Source organism: Enhydra lutris, unplaced genomic scaffold (assembly GCF_002288905.1).
Source record: "Enhydra lutris kenyoni isolate GAN:26980312 unplaced genomic scaffold, ASM228890v2 scaffoldscaffold79, whole genome shotgun sequence".
NCBI classification, from domain to species: domain Eukaryota; kingdom Metazoa; phylum Chordata; class Mammalia; order Carnivora; family Mustelidae; genus Enhydra; species Enhydra lutris.
The window spans coordinates 6,740,849-6,760,596 of record NW_019154163.1 but is presented as its reverse complement, the minus strand read 5'-3'; the positions used below and the strand labels follow the sequence as shown (position 1 = coordinate 6,760,596).

General features: G+C 36.0%; 1 protein-coding gene across 1 annotated transcript in view; it reads right to left on the bottom strand.

The window, feature by feature from the left end:
* The window catches only part of LOC111160929 (zinc finger DHHC-type containing 15), a 102,861-nt gene that overhangs the window by 13,766 nt on the left and 69,347 nt on the right, over window positions 1-19,748 (bottom strand). Inside the window, exon 2 of the mRNA XM_022524327.1 lies at window positions 17,641-17,735. Within this exon, the coding sequence (XP_022380035.1) occupies window positions 17,641-17,735 (95 nt within the window). The remainder of the gene's footprint in view (window positions 1-17,640; window positions 17,736-19,748) is intronic.

The following is a 19,748-nucleotide window of genomic DNA, read 5'->3' as shown; positions in this document are numbered from 1 at the left end:
CCCGTTGGATTTGTAGGTGTTTGCAATCTTTAGATAAGCTATCTAGCTGATCTCCGCTACCTGAAGTAGTCTCAGCCTGTTGTTTCTCCTCCATCTTGACTCCTCTCTCCTCCATTGAACGGTCTTATTACCCTTTTCAAGAATCACCTGAGCATATATGTGAGGTTATATATGGTTACATATATGTGAGGATTTATTAGTAGGCTCTTACTTCTGTTCCATAGACACATTCCATTGTGTCTGTAGCACACTGTTTTGATTACTGTAGCTCTGTAGTAAGTTTAGAAATGAATAAATGAGACCTAGGACTTTGTTCTTTTTCAAGATTATTTTAGCTATTTGGGGTCCCTTAAGATTTCATATGAATTTTAAGATGGAATTTTCTACTTATTCAAAAAATATTGGGATTTTGATAGAGATTGCAGCAAATCTGTAGACTACCTTGGGTAGTGATGACATTCTTAACATTAATTTTTTCAATCCATGAACATGAGCTGTCTTTCCATTTATTTGTATCTAATTGTTTTTAGCAAAAGATTTTAGTTTTCAGTGTACTGAGATTTTCACCTCCTTGATGAAGTTTATTCCTAAGCATTTTATTCTTTTTCATGATACTGTAAATGCAACAAATTTTGGGGGAGGATCTTTAGGGTCTTCCACATATAAGATCATACTGTGTGTGAACAGAGGTAATTTTATTTTTTTCTACCTAATTTCGATGCCTTTTTTTCTTCTTGCCTACTTGCACTGGCTGGAGAATGTGTTCCTCACTTTTCTCTCTCTCTCTCTCTTTTGGAAGATTTTGAGAAGGACTTATGTTAATTATTCTTCTGATTGAATTTACCTGTGAAACCATCTTGTCCTGAGCTTTTCTTTTTTAACTGGTTTTTGATTAGTAAATCTCTTTACTTATTTTGGGTATATTCAAAATTTTTAAAATTTCTGCTTGAGTCAGTTTTGATAGTTTGTGTATTTCTAGGAATTTTTCCATTTCATTTAGGTTTCTGATTTGTTGGCACACAATCCTATTATAATTCTTTCTGTTTCTATAAGGTCTGTGGTAATGTTCCACTTTCATTTCTGATAATTAGTAATTTGTGTCCTCTCTCTCTGTCTTTGTTCAGTCTAGCTAAAAGTTTCTTTATTTTGTTGATCTTTTCAAAGTCCCAATTTTGGTCTTATTGATTATTTCTACTGTTTTCTATTCCTTATTTGGTTTTATCTCTGCTATAATCATCCCTATTTACTGCTGCTAACTTTGGGGATAGAGTGCTCTTCATTTTCTCATTCTTTAAGGTGTAAAGAATATTGAATTGACATATTATTCATTTTTAAGTGTTTATAACTATAAATTTTCTTCCAAATACTGTTTTATTGCATCCTAAAATTTTTGGTATGTTCTTTTTCATTTTATGTCTACTTTTATTTATGTTTATTTTTATTTATATTTAATTTATATTTATTTTCATTTATATTTATCTATGTTTATTTTTGATTTTTAAAAATTTCTCTTGTGATTTTTCATTTAATTCATTAGTTGTTTAAGAGTGTTGTTCATTTTCCCAAATTTGTGAATTTATAGTTTTCCTCTGGTTATCGAGTTCTAGTTTCATTCCACTGAAGTTGGAGAAAATCCTTTGTATGATAAATTTATTGAGACTTGTTTTACATCCTAACATATGATCTATATTACAGGATATCCTGCATGCTCATGAGAAGAACTTGTACTCTTTTATTTTTGGGTGGAGTGTTCTGTTCATGTGTATTACATCTAGTTGGTTTACAGTGTTATGAAATCCTTCATTTCTGTATTGATCTTCTGTCTAGGTGTTCTATCCATTATTGAAAATGGGTTATTGAAATCTCCAATTATTGTAGGACTGTGTATTTTTTCCTTAAGTGCTGCCAGTTTTTACTTCCTACATTTTGGGGCACTCTATGTTTATAACCACAGAATGTTCTTGATGAATTGACTATCTTATCAATATCTAATGTCCATCTCTCTTTTCTTGTGGGTTAAATATTTTATTTTATTCATTTTTTTCAGCTTTATTGAGGTACGACTGGCAGTTAAAAATTGGATATATTTAATATATGCAATGTGATGCTTTGATACACATATAAATTATGAAATGTTTATCAGGTCAAGCTAATTAACATATCTGCCACCTCACATAGTTACTGTTTTGTTGTGGTACAACATTTGAGATTATTCTCTTAGTATTTTAATTATATAATACATTATTAATACATTTTTATTAACCATAGATACCATGCTATAGATTAGGTCTGCACAATTTATCCATTTTATGGCTGAAATTTTGTACATTTTTGCCAACACGTCCCCTAACTCCCACTTCCCAGTTCCTGATAACCACCATTCTGTTCTATAACTATGAATTTGCCTTTTTTTTTTTAAGATTCAACATATAAGAGAGATCATGCAGTACTTGTCTGTGTCTGGCTTATCTCATTAGCATAATGTCCTCTAGGTACATCCATGTTGTTGCAAATGGCAGGATTTCTTTATTTTGAAAGACTGAATAATATTTAATTATACATATATTCCTTATTTTCTCTATCTACTCATCCACTGATGAACACATCGGTTGTTTCTATATCTTTATGACTACAAATAGTGGGATTGCATATGTCTCTTCAGTAATCTGTTTTCATTTCCTTTGGTTATACACCAGAAGTGGGGCTGCTTGATCACATGGTAGTTCTATTGCTAATTTCTGAGGAATCTCGACACTGTTTTCCATAATGGTGGTAGCAATTTACATTCCCACCAACTATGAACAAGGCTTCCCTTTCTTCCATATCCTCACCAACACTTGTTTATGCCTTGACTTATTTTTAAGATTTTATTTATTTATTTGACAGACAGAAGTCACAAGTAGGCAGAGAGGCAGGCAGAGAGAGAGGGGGAAGCATGCTCCCTGCTCAGCAGGGAGCAGGGAGCCTGATGTGGGGCTTGATCCCAGGACCCTGGGATCATGACCTGAGCTGAAGGCAGAGGCTTTAACCCACTGAGTCACCCAGGCGCCCCTATGCCTTGACTTTTTGATAACAGCCATCCTAACAGTTGTGAGGTAATATCTCATTGTGGTTTTGAGTCACATTTTTCTGACAATTAGTGAGGTTGAACATGTTTTCAAATATTTGTGTGCCATTTGTAAGTTCTTTTTGTTTTGTATATTACTATTGTTATTCAGTTATATGAGTTACATATATATAATAATAACTTTATATAATAACTGCTTATCAGGTAATTTGGAAATATTTCCTCCCATTCCATAGATTGTCTTATAATTGTACTGATTGTTTCCTTTACTATGCAGAAACTTTTTAGTTTGATGTAGTCCCACTTGCTTATTTTTGCCTTTGTTATGTCCGGTTTTGGTGTCAAATCAAAAAAATTATGCCAAGACCAATGTCAAAGAGTTTTCCTCTGTTTTTCCTTTCTTTTTTTAAAAAATATTTTATTTATTTATTTGACACAGAGAGAGCACAAGATGGGGAGTAGCAGGCAGAAAGAGGGAGAAGCAGGCTTCCCACAGAGCAGGAGGAGCCTGATGTGGGACTTGATCCCAGGACCCTGGGGTCATGACCTGAGCTGAAGGCAGTCGCTTAACCGACTGAACCACCCAGGTGCCCCACTTTTTTTTTTTTTTAAGGATTATTATGGTTTCAGGTCTTTTGTTCAAGTCATTAATTCATTTAAAATGAATTTTTTGAGATAAAGATCTAATTTCTTTCCTTTGCATGTGAATATCCAATTTCTCCAGCACATTTATTAAAGAGATTATCATTTTCCCATTGTGTATCCTTGGCAACTTTGTTAAAGATCTATTGACTGCATATGCATGTTTATTTTGAACTCTTGAATCTGTTCTAGTTTATGTGTCTCATTGTACACCAGTACAGTACTGTTTTGATTGCTATAAATTTATAATATAATTTGAAATCAGGAAAGGTAATGCCTCCAGCTTTTTTTTTTCTTGTTCAAACTTGCTTTAATTATTTAGGTTCTCTTGTGATTCCAAGTGAATTCTAGGATGTTTTTTATAATTCTGTAAAAAAAATGCTATTGGAATCTTGAGAGGTATTACACTGAATCTGTAGATAGCTGTAGGTGTATGGACATTTTAACAATATTAGTTCTTCCAATTCATGAACATAGGAAATCTTTCCATTTATTTGTGTCTTCTTCAATTTCTTTCATCATTGTTTTATAGTTTTTCTTGTACAGTTCCTGCTACTCTTTGGTAAAATTTATTCCTAAGTATTTATTCTTTTTGATGCTACTATAATGCAATTGTTTTCTTAACTTCTTTTTTGGATAGTTTGTCTTTATGGTATAGAAATTCAACTGATTTTTGTTTTTCATTTTTTTACCCTGTAACATTACTGAATTTATTTATTAGTTCTAAAAGGTATTTTTTGGTGGGCTTTTTAGGGTTTCCATATGTAAGATCATGTCATCTACAAACAGAAAACTTCTTCCTTTCTGATTTGTATGCCTTTATTTCTTTCCCTTTCCTAAATGCTCTAGCTAGCACTTCCAGTACTATGTTGAATAGAAGTGGTGAGAATGGGCATTCTTGTCCTTGTTCCTGATCTTAGAGAAAAAGCTTTCAGATTTTTTATGACTGAATATGACAGTTGTGGGTTTGTCATATATGGTCTTATAATGTTGAAGTACATTTGTTCTACACCTAATTTGTTAAGAGTTTTTTTTTTTTAATCATGAAATGATGTTGAAATTTGTCAAATGCTTTTTCTGCATCTATTGAGATAATCATATGACTTTTATCCTTCATTTTGTAAATATGGTATATCATATATATTGATTTACATATGTTAAACCATCCCTGTATCCTCAGTATAAATCCCACTTAGCCATGGTGAATGATCTTTTTAAATATGCTGTTTAATTTGGTTTGCTAGTATTTTGTTAAGGATCTTGCATCTTTGTTCACCAAGGATATTGGCCTGTATTTTTCTTTTCTTGTAATGGCCTTGTCTGGCTTTGGTATCATGATTAATGCCATCCTTGTAAAATGAGTTTGAAGCGTACTGCTTTCTCCAGTATTTTGGAAGAACTGGAGAACGACTGATGTTAATTCTTCAAATGTTTAGTAGAATTCACCAAGTGAAGCCATCTGGCTTGTGGGGGGACAAAAGCTGGTTTTTTCTTCTCTGCATCTTTCTGACATCACTAATATGGTCTTTTTCTTCCTTGTATCTTGTAACACTTTTTGGCTTAAAACCTCTTTTCATGTGATATTAGTATACCTACCCTTGATCTCTTTTAATTACTATCTGCTTAGAATAACTTTTTCCATCCTTTCACATTTGTCTCATTTACTTTTGGTTCTAAAATAAGTTGTTTGTAGATAGCATTAAAACAGTTGATAAGGGGACTTCCAGAGAAAATGGCAGAGTAGGAGGACCCTATGCTCAGCTCTTCCCACAGATACAACTAGGTAACTGTCATATCAGTGTAAATAACCTGGAAAATGACCTGAAGACTGGTGGAATAAACTCCACAACTAAATGCAGGAAAAAGCCATGTCAAAGAGGGTAGGAAGGATGGAGACATGGTCAGGAACTAAAGGGACTCCTGGGACTGCAGGACAGAAAGACAGTGTGAGCCTAAAAAGGGGTGAAAAACAAACCCCCACACTAGGAAGTCTGCAAAGGGAATACAAATTCCTATAACATTTGCATTTGAAAACCAGAGGGGCCGAATTTCATGAGCTTTATAACTTGCAGAACTTAAAACCTGAAATTTTAAAGTATCAGCAGGCTCAGCTTTGGGAGAGTTGGTGGGCAAGAAGAAACTGAGTCCCCACTCTTAAAAGGACGGCACAATAAACAGCCTGTGGAGATACAGCATAGAAGCAGCAGTCTGAAAGGTACCTGGGGCATATGGGAAGGAGTTATTTACTAATCTCAGAGCAAGGCCTGGAGGGAGAGAACTAATAGGGAAACAACTCCAGGAAAGTCCATCTACCAAGATGCCATTTCCCTCCCCAGCCCTAGAGTTGGATTGTAAATTGCTAGCAATGCCACCTTGAGCCCCTATGCAGTGCTTCTACCAATTCACTGCTCCAGACAGCCCATTTCAGTCCATCACTGCAGGGCCCCTCACAGAGAAGACCAGGGGCACACAAAGCTTGCTAGCACCATCACCCTACCAACCAACCCCCCACACTATGCTTCAGTGGATGCACACTCTCCAATATGCTCTCAGCCAGAGTCCATACACAGTGGTGTCTCAGGTCTGGGAGTATGCAATCAACCCCTATAGTGGATAGCACCACACCAAAGTGACGTTGGCGTTGGAGAGAGGGAAAGATAATCACACAAACCACTCAGACTGAGACCCCAGCAGAGTGCTGGAGGCAGACAACTGGTCTGACTTCAGGCTTTGCCCACAAATGAAAGCTTCTCAGGGGACAACATGAGGACAGCACCTTGTGGTTACTTGCTACTACATCTCTGGCAAATGCCTGGTCTGACTTAACCAAGACCAGGGTGTCCCCAGACTGCCCAAATACACCACAGGGAGAAAACACTGCCTATAACAGGCAAAGAGAGCCACTGGGGATGACTGGGCTGAGGGATAAAATGGCTCAGCCATAACAGCAGGGTGTATAAATTACATATTGGAGACATCCCTGAAGTGCCAGATTCTGAACAGGGGATACAGTACAGTAGGGCACTACAGGACATTTTCTTCATAAGATCATTACTTTCAAGTGCAGAAGACATAGCTGTCTTTCTTAACACATAGAAACAGACACAGAGAGTAAGACAAAATGAAGATATAGATGAATATGTCCCAAATGAAATGACAGAATAAAATTACAGTAAGAGACCAAAGTGAAACACAGATAAGTCATATACCTGATAGAGAGTTTAAAGAAATGATTATAAAGGTACTCACTGGACTTGAGAAGAGTGGAAGACATCAGGAGACCCTTATGAAATATATATAAAAAAAGACATAAAAGAACCAATCAGAGATGAAGAACATGAAATTAAAAATACATTAGGTGGACTATATAGCAGACTAGATTAGGCAAGAAGAATGAATCAGTGACCTGGAGGAGAAAGTAATGCAAAGTAATCAAGCTGAGTAGGTGAGATGAAAGAATGTGCAAAATAAGAATAGACATAGGGAACTCAGTGGTGCTATGAAGTGTAATAATATTTGATTTATACAGATCCTAGAAGAAGAGAGAGAAAAGAGGCAGAAAATTTATTTGAGGTAATAATAGCCTATAATTTCTTGAATCTGGAGAAGAAAACAGAAATTCAGATTCAGGAGGCAGAGAGAGATCTACAATAAAATCAACCCAAGGGGGTCCACACCAAGAAAAATAGTAACTAAGATGGCAATATGTAGTGATAGAGAGAATTTTAAAATCAGCAAGAGAAAAGAGACTTACATAAAAGGGAAACAAACCCCCATAAGGCAATCAGCTGATTTTTCACCAGAAACTTGCAAGCCAGATGGGAGTAGCATGATATATTCAAAGTGCTGAATGGGAAAAATCTTCAGCCAAGAATACTCTATCCAGCAAGGCTGTCATTCAGCATAGAAAGAGAGAGCTTCCCAGACAAATAAAAGTAAAGAGAATTCATGAACACTAAACCAGTCCTATAAGAATTGTTAAAGGTGAATCTTTAAGTGGAAAGGAAAGACCATAAGCTAGAGTAAGGAAAGTAGGAAACACAAAAGCAGTAAAAGTAAGTATACGTAAAAATCAGTAAAGGGACTCACAAAATAAAAGGATGTAAAGTATGACACCATATACTTAAAAGGTATGGAGGAGAGAAGTTAAGAATGGGTTCAAATTCAACCAAATATCAACTTAGTATAGACTGCCATATACAGAAGATCTTATATACAATCCAAATGTTAACCAAAATTCAAAAACCAGTAATAGATACGCAAAAAATACAGAGAAAGGAATCAAGGTATAATCACTAAAGAAAGCCAACTAATCATGAGAGAAGAGAGCAAGGGAAGAAAGGAATGGAGAAAAACTACAAAAACAATGATAAAACAAGTAACAAAATGGCAACAAATACATACTTATCAATAATTACTTTGAATGTAAATAGAATAAATAATCTAAAGATATAGGGTGACAAAATGGACAAAAAAGAAGACCCAGCTATATGCTGCCTGTGAAAGGCTGATCTCAGACCTAAAGACACATGCAGATAGAAATTGAGGGGATGGAGAAGTATTTAACATACAAATGGATGTGAAAAGAAAGCCAGGGTAGCAATACTTATATCAGAAAAAACAGACTTTAAAATAAAGACTGTAATAAGAGACAAAGAAGAACATTAATCATTAAGGGGAGAATCAAAAAAGAAGACATAACAATTATTTATACACCCAACGTGGGAGCATTCAATACTTAAAGTAGCTAATAACAAACATAAAGGAAGTAATGGATAATAATAATAGAGGGCTTTAACATCCAACTGACATAGATGGGCAGATCATCCAAAAAGAAAATCAACAAGAAAACATTGGCTTTGAATGACACACTGGACTAGATAGATTCAAAAGATGTTCAGAATAATCCATCCTACGGGGTGCCTGGGTGGCTCAGGAAGTTAAGCCTCTGCCTTCGGCTCAGGTCATGATCTCAGGGTCCTGGGATAGAGCCCTGCGTCGGGTTCTCTGCTCAGTGGGGAGCCAGCTTCCCCCCTTTCTCTGCCTGCCTCTCTGCCTACTTGTGATCTGTCTGTCAAATAAATAAATAAAATATTTTTAAAAAAAGAATAATCCATCCTAATACAGCAGAATACACATTCTTTTCAAATGTATATGGAACATCCAGAACAGATCACATATGAAGCCACAAAACAAGTCTCAACAAATTAAAAAAGGTCAAAGTAATACCACTCATCTTTTCTCACCAAAATGCTATGAAACGAAAAATCAACAAGAAAAAAAAATTAGAAAGTCTAGAAATACATGGAGGTTGAATAACATGCTACTAAACAATGAATGGGACAACCAAGACATCAAAGAGAAAATAAAAACACATACATGGAGACAAATTAAATTGAAAACACAATCATGCAAAACCTATGGGACACAGCAAAAGCAGTGCAAAGAGGGAAGTTTATAGCAATACAGTCCTACCTCAAGAAGCAAGAAAAATCTCAAACCAAATGTTTCATCTAAAGGAACTAGAAAAAGAGAAATAAACAAAACTCAAAACCTGTAGAAGGAAGGAAATAATGAAGATTCAAGAATTAAATGAAGGAGGTACTAAAAAAAATAGAACAGATCAATAAAAGGTGCTGGTTCTTTGAAAAGATACACAAAATTGATAAAACTTTAGCCAGATTGATGAAAGAGGGAGAAGTAAAAAAAAACCAAAATCATGTGTGAAAAAGGAAAAATAACTACTGACACCACAGAAATACAGTGGATTATAAAAGAATCTCATGAAAAATTATATGCCATCAAACTGGATTACCTAGAAGAAATAGATAAATTTCTACAAATATAAACCTCCAAAAATTGAATCAGGAAGAGAGAAAATTTGAACAGACCATTTAGCAGCAACAAAAGTCAATCAGTAATCAAAAAACTCCCAACAAATAAAAGTCCAGGACCAGATGGCTTAACAGGTGAAATTTACCAAACATTTAAAGGGTTACTATGTATTCTTCTCAAATTATCCCAAAAAAAAGAAGAGGAAGGAAAACTTGCAAATTCATTTTATGAGGCCTGCATTACCCTGATACCAAAACCAGATAAAGACACTACAAAAAAGGAGAACTACAGGTCACTGTCTCTGATGAAAAGAGATGCAAAAATTCTCAACAAATTATAACAAAATTAAATACAATAATATTTTAGTAAAATCATTCACTGTGATCAAGTGGGATTTATTCCCAGAAAAGGTGGTTCAATATTTGCAAATCAATCAATATGATACATCACATCAATATGAGAAAAGATAAAAAACATATGATCACTTCAGTGCAGAAAAAGCATTTGACAGAGAACAACATCCCTTCATGACTAAAATAGTCAAGAAAGTAGGTTTACAGGGAACATACCACAACATAATAAAGGCCATCTATGACAAACCCATAGTTAATATTGTAGTGGGGAAAAACTAAAAGCTTTCCCCCTAAGACCGGAAAAAGACAAGGACGTCCACTCTCACCACTTTTATTCAAGACAATACTGGAAGTCCTAACTATAGCAATCAGACAACAAAAAGAAATAAAAGACATCCACACTGGTAAGGATAAAGTAAAACTTTGAGTATTTTCAGATGACATAATATTCTATATTTCTCACCGATCAGAAAGGATGAATACCCACCATTTGCATCGACATGGATGGAACTGGAAGGGATTATGCTAAGTGAAATAAGTCAAGCAGAGAAAGTTAATTATTATATGGTTTCACTCATATGTGGAACATAAGGAATAGCATGGAGGACCTTAGCGGAAGGGAGGGAAAACTGAATGGGGAAAAAATAAGGGAGACAAACCATGAGAGACTCTGGACTCTGGGAACCAAACTGAGGGTTACAGAAGGGAGGGTAGTAGGGGGATGGAGTAACTGGGTGACAGGTATTAAGGAGGGCACCTATGTTGATGAACACTGGGTGTTATATGCAACTAATGAATCATTGAACACTACATCAAAAACTAATGATGTATTATATGTTAGCTAATTAGACATAAATCAGTAGAGCGAAAAATCATAACTTTTAGAAGTCTCCTACAGAGGGGGATGTGACTGGCTTAAAGGTGTTCAGGTGGAGAAGTGGGGCAGAATACCAGGTGTGACAGCATGGTTGGAGGATCCCTGGGTTTATAAGAGGAATCAGTGATGCCTAACTGGCAGCAGGGAAGCCGTTTGTGAAGAGGGAGTGTGGGTGCCACCTTTGTGCTCTGTGTTGTTATAAACTGCAAACTGCTAGATGGTCATGTGACCCCTTTCCTGGGAAGGGTCCAGCAAAATGCAGAAGCGTGGTGAGACAGTTCCCCCTCCCCCAGGAGTAAGAGCAGTGGTCCAAGCTGCAAGAGGCCATAAATTTTGAGTTTTGAAACTCAGTCATGTGACTGAGATAAAAACGCTTGCTCACAGGCCAGGTGAACACAGTTCTGACGGAAACTGGGGAGACAAGAGTAATTGCTGTTCTGTGAGGGCTTACTGAAGAGTGGAGGGCAAGAATTTTCAGCTTGGGGGCTAGAAGGTAGGGCATAGCCAATATTCAATCCACTCAGGAGTTCTGAGAGCCTTCAGTGAGCAAAACACCACCTAGTTGAGTTTAGAGCTGCTTACACCAAATCCTGCTTCTCTTAGGATGGCAAGTGCTTTTCCACTAGGGTAAGTCCACCTGAGAATCAGTTGCAACAGGCCCCTCCTCCAGAAGAGCAGAACAACCAACTCACTCTCACCAAAATTCCTGTTAAGATTTTTTTTTTTTAATTTGACAGACAGAGATCACAAGCAGGCAGAGAGGCAGGCAGAGAGAGAGGAAGGGAAGCAGGCTCCCCACCGAGCAGAGACCCCAACATGGGACTCGATCCCAGGACCCTAAGATCACGACCAGAGCTGAAGGCAGAGGCCCAACCCACTGAGCCACCCAGGCACCGCAAAATTCTGTTTATAGAGGGCTAGAAAGCTTCACCTCCTGGGGTAAACAGTATACAGCATTCTTTGCATTTTCATTCTTTAGTCTTTTAGTATTATTTTTTCCATTATTTATTTTTTAAATTCTTTTTTTAATCTTTTATAATTAAAAATTTTATATGTAGCTTAGATATATTATTTTTTGTTTCCTTTCATTGTATTTATATATATATATATTATATATAATATATATATATATTATATATTATATATATATACATATATATAATATATATATACATACATACATATGGGGTCTAGTTTCTTTCAACAAATGGACCAAAACACATTCAGGATCTAATTATAAGTTTTTGCTGTTTTCTATGTCTTTCTTCTTTTCTTTCCTGGACAAAATGGCACGATGGAGAAATTCACACCAAAAGAAAGAATAGGAGGTAGTACTCACTGCCAGGGATGAATACTGATATAAGAAAGATGTCTGAATAGAATTAAAAATAATTTTAAAGATACTAGCTTGGCTTGAAAAAAAGCATTGAAAATACTAGAGAATCCCTTACTATAGAGATAAAAGAACTAAAATCTAGTCAGGCTGAAATTTAAAAATGCTATTACCAAGTTACAGTCCAAAGTGGACACCATACAAATGAGAATGAAAAAAGCAGAAGAGGAAGTCAGTGATGTAGAAGACAAAATGATGGAAAATAAAGAAGTTGCAAAGAAAAGGGAAAGAAAACCATTAAATCATGAAGGTAGACTAAGGGAATTCAATGAATCAACAAAGTGAAATAATATCCATATTATAGGAATGTTAGAAGATGAGGAGTGGTAGAAAGGGGCAGAAGGTTTATTGGAACAAATTATAGCTGAGATTTTCCTAATCTGTGAAAGGAAACAGGCATTCAAGTCCAGGGAGCACAGAGAACCCCCTCAAAATCAACAAAATAGGTCAACACTTCAACATATTATAGTGAAGCTTATAAACTACAAAGAGAAAATTCTGACAGCAGCTTGGGGAAAGAGGTCCTTAACACACAAGGGTAGACACAAAAGGCTGGCAGCAGGCCTGTCCACAGAGAGCTGGCAGGCCAGAAAGGACTGGCATAACATATTCAGTGTGCTAAATGGGAAAAATATGCAGCCAAAAATACTTTATCCAGGAAGAATGTCATTCAGAATAGAAGGGGAGATGAAGAGTTTCCAGGAAAATCAAAAACCAAAGGATTTTATATTTTTTAAAGATTTTATTTATTTACTAAAGAGAGAGCGAGAGAGAGAGAGAGAGAGCAAGAGAGCGAGCATGTGTTGGGGAGGGGCAAAAGGAGAAGGAAAAGCAGACTCCCCGCTGAGCAGGGAGCCTGACCAGGGCTCGAATGCAGGACCATGGGACCATGACCAGAAGCAAAGGTAGATACTTAACCAACTGAGCCACCCAGGCACCCCCAAAACTAAAGGAATTTGTGAACACCAAATCAGTGCTGCAAGAAATATTAAAGGGGATCCTTTGAGCAGAGAAAGAGCCCAGATAGGAACAGAGACATTCTACAGGGATGGTGACTTTATAGGTAATACAATGGAACTATATTCATATCTTTCAATAATTATTCCAAATGTAAATGGCCCCAAAGCTCCAATCAAAAGAAACAGGGTATCAGAATGGATAAAATAAAGAAGACCCATCAATAAGAGACTCACTTTAGATCCAAAGTCACCTCCAGATTGAAAGTGAGGGTGTGGAGAACAATTTATCATTCTAATGGACATCAAAAGAAAACTGGAGTAGCCATCCTTATATCACACAAACTGATTTTAAACAAAAGACTGTGTAAGAGATGAAGAAGGACACATAATAAACAGTCTATCCAACAAGAAGATCTAACAAGTGCAAATATTTATGCCCCCAACTTGGGAGCAGACAAGTATATAAACCAATTAATAACAAAATCAAAGAAACACATTGATAATAATACAAAAATAGTAGGGAACATTAACACCCAACTCACAGCAATGGACAGATCATCTAAGCAGAAGATCAACAAGGAAACAAGGGCTTTGAATGACACACTGAAACAGGTAGACTTCACAGATATATTCAGAGGATTTCATCCTTAAGCAGGAGGACAAAAATTTTTCTTGAGTACATGGAACATTATCCAGAACAGATGACATACTGGGCCACAAATCAAGCCTCAACTGGTAGGAAAAAAATTGAGCTCATAGCCTGCATATTTTCAAACCACAATGCTATGAAACTTGAAGTCAACCACAAGAAGAAATTTTGAAAGAGCACAAATACATGGATGTTAATGAACATCCTACTAAAGAATGAATGGGTCAACCAGGAAATTAAAGAACAGTTTAAAAATACATGGAAGCAAAAGAAAATGAAAACATGACAGTTCAGAACCTTTGGGATGCAGCAAAGGTGGTCCTAAGAAGGAAGTATTTAGCAATACAGACCTTTCTCAAGAAACACAAAAAGTCTCACATATGCAACCTAACCTTACACCTAAAGGAGCTGGAAAAAGAACAACAAATAAAGCCTAAAACCAGCAGAAGAAAAATATTAAAGATTAGAGCAGAAATCAAAGATATAGAAATTAAAAAAACAGTAGAACAGATCAATGAAACCAGGATCTTGTTCTTTCAAAGAATTAATAATATTGATAAACCCCTAGCCAGATTTATCAGATAGAAAAGAGAAAGGACCCAAATAAATGAAATCATGAATGAAAGAGGAGAGATCACAACCAATACTGAAGAAATACAATTATAAGAGCATATTATAAGCAATTATATGCCAACAAGTTAGACAACCTGGAAATATGGATGCACTCCTAGAAACATATAAACTACCAAAACTGAAACAGGAAGAAATAGAAAACATGAACAGACCCATAACCAGGAAAGGAATTGAATCAATCATCAAAAATCTCCCAAGAAACAAGAGTCTAGGACCAGATGGCCTCCCAAGGGAATTCTACCAAAAAAGGAAAGAAGAATTAATACTATTCATCTGAAACTTTTCAAAAAAATGGAAATGAAAAGAAAACTTCCAAACTCATTCTATGAGGCCAGCATTACCCTGATCCCCAAACCAGACTAAGACCCCACCAAAAAGGAGAATTACAAGACAATATCCCTGGTGAGCATGGATGCAAAAATTCTCACCAAGATACTAGCTATTTGGATCCCACAATAAATTAAAAGGATTATTTACTGCAACCCAGTGGAATTTATTCCTGTGTTTCAGGGGTGGTTCAACATCCACAAATCAATCATAGTGATACAACATATTAATAAAAGAAAGGACAAGAACCCCATATGATCCTTTCAATAGATGCAGAAAAATCATTTGACAAAATACAGCATCCTCTCTTGATAAAAAGTCTCCAAAATGTAGAGATGGAGAGAACATACCTCAACATCATAAAGGCATATACAAAAGACCCACAGTGTATATTATCCTCAATGGGAAAAACAGAGCTTTTCCCCTAGGGTCAGGAATATGACAGGGATGTCCACTCTCACCATTGTTGTCCAACATAGTACAGGAAGTCCTAGCCTCACCAATCAGACAATAAAAAGAAATAGAAGGCATCCAAACTGGCAAAGAATAAGTCAAACTTTTACTCTTCACAGACGACATGATTATCTAGAGAACCCTAAAGACTACCCCAAAATTACTAAAACTGATACAGAAATTCAGCAAAGTTGCAAGATATAAAATCAACCCACAGAAGTCTGTTGCATTTCTATACACTAACAATGAGAAATCAAGGATGGAGAAAACAATGAGAAAACAAGGAAATCAGCAGATGGAGAAATCAAGGAATCAATCCCATTTACAACTGCACCAAAACCCATTGCATACCTAGGAATTAACCTAACCAAAGAGATAAAAGATCTGTACTCTGAAATTTATAGAACACTTATGAAAGAAGTTCAGGAAAACACACACAAACACAAAAGGAAAAACATTCCATGCTCATGGATTGGAAAGATAAATATTGTTAAAATGTGTATGCTACACAAAGCAATCTGCACATCCAGTGCAATCCCTACCAAAATACTGCCAGCATTTTTCACACAGCTGGGACAAACAATCTTAAAATTTGTATGGAACCAGAAAAGACCCTAATTAGCTAAAGGAATGTTGAAAAAGAAAACCAAAGCTGGTGACATCAGAATTCCAGACTTCTAGCTCTATTACAAAGCTGTAATCATCAAGACAGTATGGTATGGGCATAAAAACAAACACATAGATCAATGGAACAGAATAGAGAACCCAGAAATGGATCCTCAACTCTATGGTCAATTAATGTTTGATAAAGCAGGAAAGAATATCCATTGGAAAAAAGACAGTTTCTTCAACAAATGGTGCTGGGAATATTGGACAGCCACATGCAGAAGAATGAAACTTGACCACTTTCTTATACCATACAAAAAAATAAACTCAAAATGGACGAAAAACCTATATGTGACACAAGAATCCATCAAAATCCTAGAGGAGAACACAGGTAGCAACTTCTTTGACCTTGGGCACAGCAACTTCTTGCTGGGCAGATCTCCGAAGACAATGAAAACAAAAGCAAAAGTGAACTATTGGGATTTCATCAAGATAAAAAGCTTTTGCAGAGTAAAGGAAACAATCAACAAAACCAAAAGACAATGGACAGAATGGGAGAAGATATTCACAAATCACATCTCAGATAAAGGGTATCTGAAATCTATAAAGAAATTATCAAACTCAACACCCATAAACAAATAATCTGTCAAGAAATGGGGAGAAGATATGAACAGACATTTCTCCAAAGAATACATGCAAATGACTATTGTGAAAAAATTTTGAACATCATTCAGCATTAGGGAAATACAAATCAAAACCACAATAAGATATCACCTCACACCGGTCAGAATGGCTAAAATTAACAACAGAAGAAACAACATATATTGGTAATGATGCAGAGAAAGGGGAACTTTCTTATACTACTGGAGGAATACACAATGGCGCAGCTACTCTGGAAAACAGTATGGAGGTTCCTCAAAAAGTTAAAAATAGAACTACCCTACTACCCAGAAATTGTACTGATAGGTATTATTCCAAGTGATACAAAAATATTGATTTTAAGGGGCACATGCACCCCAATGTTTGTAGCAGCAATGACCCCAATAGCCAAAATATGGAAAGAACTCAGATGTCCATTGATAGATGAATGGATAAAGACGATGTGGTGTACACACACACACACACACACACACACACACACACAGGAATATTACTCAGCCATCCTAAAAAATGAAATTTTACCATTTGCAATGATGTGGATGGAACTAGAGAGTATTATACTAAGCAAAATAAGTCAGAGAAAGACAAATACCAAATGATTTCACACCAGGTGTAATTTAAGAAACAAAACTGATGAAAATAGGAAAAGGGAGGGGAAAATAAGACAAAAATAGAAAGAGAAACATACCATAAGAGTCTCTTAACTATAGGAAATGAACTGAGGATTATTGGAGGGGAGGTGGATGGGGGATGGGGTAACTGGGTGATGGGCCTTAAGGAAGGCACTTAATGTAATGAGCACTGGGTGATATAAGCTATTAACGAACCACTAAATTTTACTCCTGAAGCTAATAATATATGTTAACTAAATTGAATTGAAATAAAAATTTTAAAAAATAATTATATCATTAATTCAAATAGTGGTTTCTTAGTTTCAAAGTATCTATGGCCAGTGATTTTGCGATAGATTATCCTTCTATAGACTATCCTACCCTTAATTTACCTTTATCATTAAGAGGACTTTTTTAAAATTACCTTGAATCTCTTCTCCTTAAATGAAGGCTATTTGTTTCTTTTCTCATCTTCTTCTATTCTTTGGGGGTTTTGTTTGTTTTTTGTTTGTTTGTTTGTTTGTATTTCTGCTTTCCTGTCTCTTTAGCCTTTAGGAAGTAACCAGGATTCTTACCTTCTGATTTGGCTGTTGTGGGAGTGTAAATATAGACTTCCAGTAGGTCCAGGTAAAGAACACAAAGATGGCATGGTAGAATATGAGGTAGATAACTGAAATTTAAGAGAAAAAAATCAATGTTTATATTATCTTTTTTGTCTATTTCTAGCAGTTCAAGAAGATGTAAAACTAAACAACAAATTTGTTATGTTTTATTACCAAGTATTTTCTAGTATTATTATAAAATGTTAATTTTTACCTTTCCCCATGAAGTGACAGAAATAAGTTACAGTGCCAAATTTTAAGTGAGACCTTCTGGAAGTTGTATGTTTTAAAAGTTGCCATGTGATTCTAAAACTAAGTGGAAAATGTTCTTTATGACAATGTGAGGGAAGCTACTATAGCCACTTATCATTATCTGTCATTATATGTGCTAAAAGATGACAATGATAGTATTTGCACAACACTATAGAGTTTATAACATGATTTCATAATACTATCTCATTTTATTGTTTCAATAACTTTGTATGACAGGTAAAAGGGTAAGGACAGTTGGTTAACTATTAGAAATAGTTAATGATCCAAAGTGATACAGCTACCATATAATGTATCCAGGTCTTAAATAAAGGATTACTGACTATAAATCACAAGTTCTTTCAGTATCCTCAAAGACTACATATTCATTTTTTTTGCAAGCAATCTGGATTCATATTTATTGAATCCAGTAATTAGAGACATCTTTTCTAGCACTAGAAAGCAAGGTTCCGCGTGACTTCATAACCGCATCTGGTTAGCGTCACATCCCAGGATAAAGGCTGATAGGGGAATAATCTGCAAGTCCTAATTTTACATAAGAAACACTATTAAACTTAATATAAAGATGACAGTGAACTTTCACTTACAGCATCAACATTGTCAAGGTCATTATGTACAGAGCAGTCACTTTCAACTTTGTTAAACCAATAGAACATGACAACATCTTCAGATTATATACTTTTGAAATGGGAGTTGTATCTACAATAGTTGTAAAAGTTGCTTCCATTGCTTGTCTTTCATATTCTTTGCCTCTTGGATAGCTCTTCTGATATCAAAAAAATTCACTATTCTCCACAGAGGCCATTATAAGCTGATAGTCATGTTGCTGTTTCACTGTGAGTTCTCGTGTGGCAAGGTATTATTACCTCAATCAATCAGAAAGACTCAAGGGATTGATGACTCAAGACCAAGTTAATAGGGCTGAGTGCCTTATACATATATGGCTGAATTGAGAAAACTGTACTCTCTTGGCCCAGTGCTCCTAGTCTTATGCTGCAAGTCCTTTTTTATGTGCTTCATTGGTGTAATTATGAAATCTCATTTTCAAATTCAAGCAATAAAGTAAAAAGTAAGATCCTCCACACACAGACATCTAGCCTCCCACCTCCCCTTCTAGGGCATTACTACCCGTTTGCTGTTTGCTGCGTATCATTACAGATCTTCTGACTTTTATGTGTTTATATGAATATATGAACACAATATAAACATGGAATTTTTGTAATATTTAAAAATGTTTTCATTGTATTTCTTTTGAAAGGTAATACATTCACAACATTCAAAATTTGAAGGCATAAAACAGTACACAGTGAAAAGTTTCCCTTCCATCTCTGTCCCTCAGCCACCAAGTTTCCGTCCTGAAAATAACAAATGTTAGTTTCATTACTTCATTCGTACCCTTTAGGATTTTTTTTTAAAGATTTTATTTATTTATTTGACAGATAGAGATCACAAGTAGGCAGAGAGGCAGGCAGAGAGAGAAAGGAGAAGGCAGGTTCCCTGCTGAGCAGAGAGCTGATGTGGGGCTCGATCCCAGGACACTGGGACCATGACCTCAGCCGAAGGCAGAGGCTTTAACCCGCTGAGCCACCCAGGCGCCCCCACCCTTTAGGATTTTATACATATAAAAACACTGGGGGCGCCTGGGTGGCTCAGTGGTTAAAGCCTCTGCCTTTGGCTCAGGTCATGATCTCAGGGTCCTGGGATTGAGTCCCGCATTGGGCTCTCTGCTCAGCAGGGAGCCTGCCTCCTCCTCCTGTCTCTCTCTGCCTGCCTCTCTGCCTACTTGTGATCTGTCAAATAAATAAAAAAAA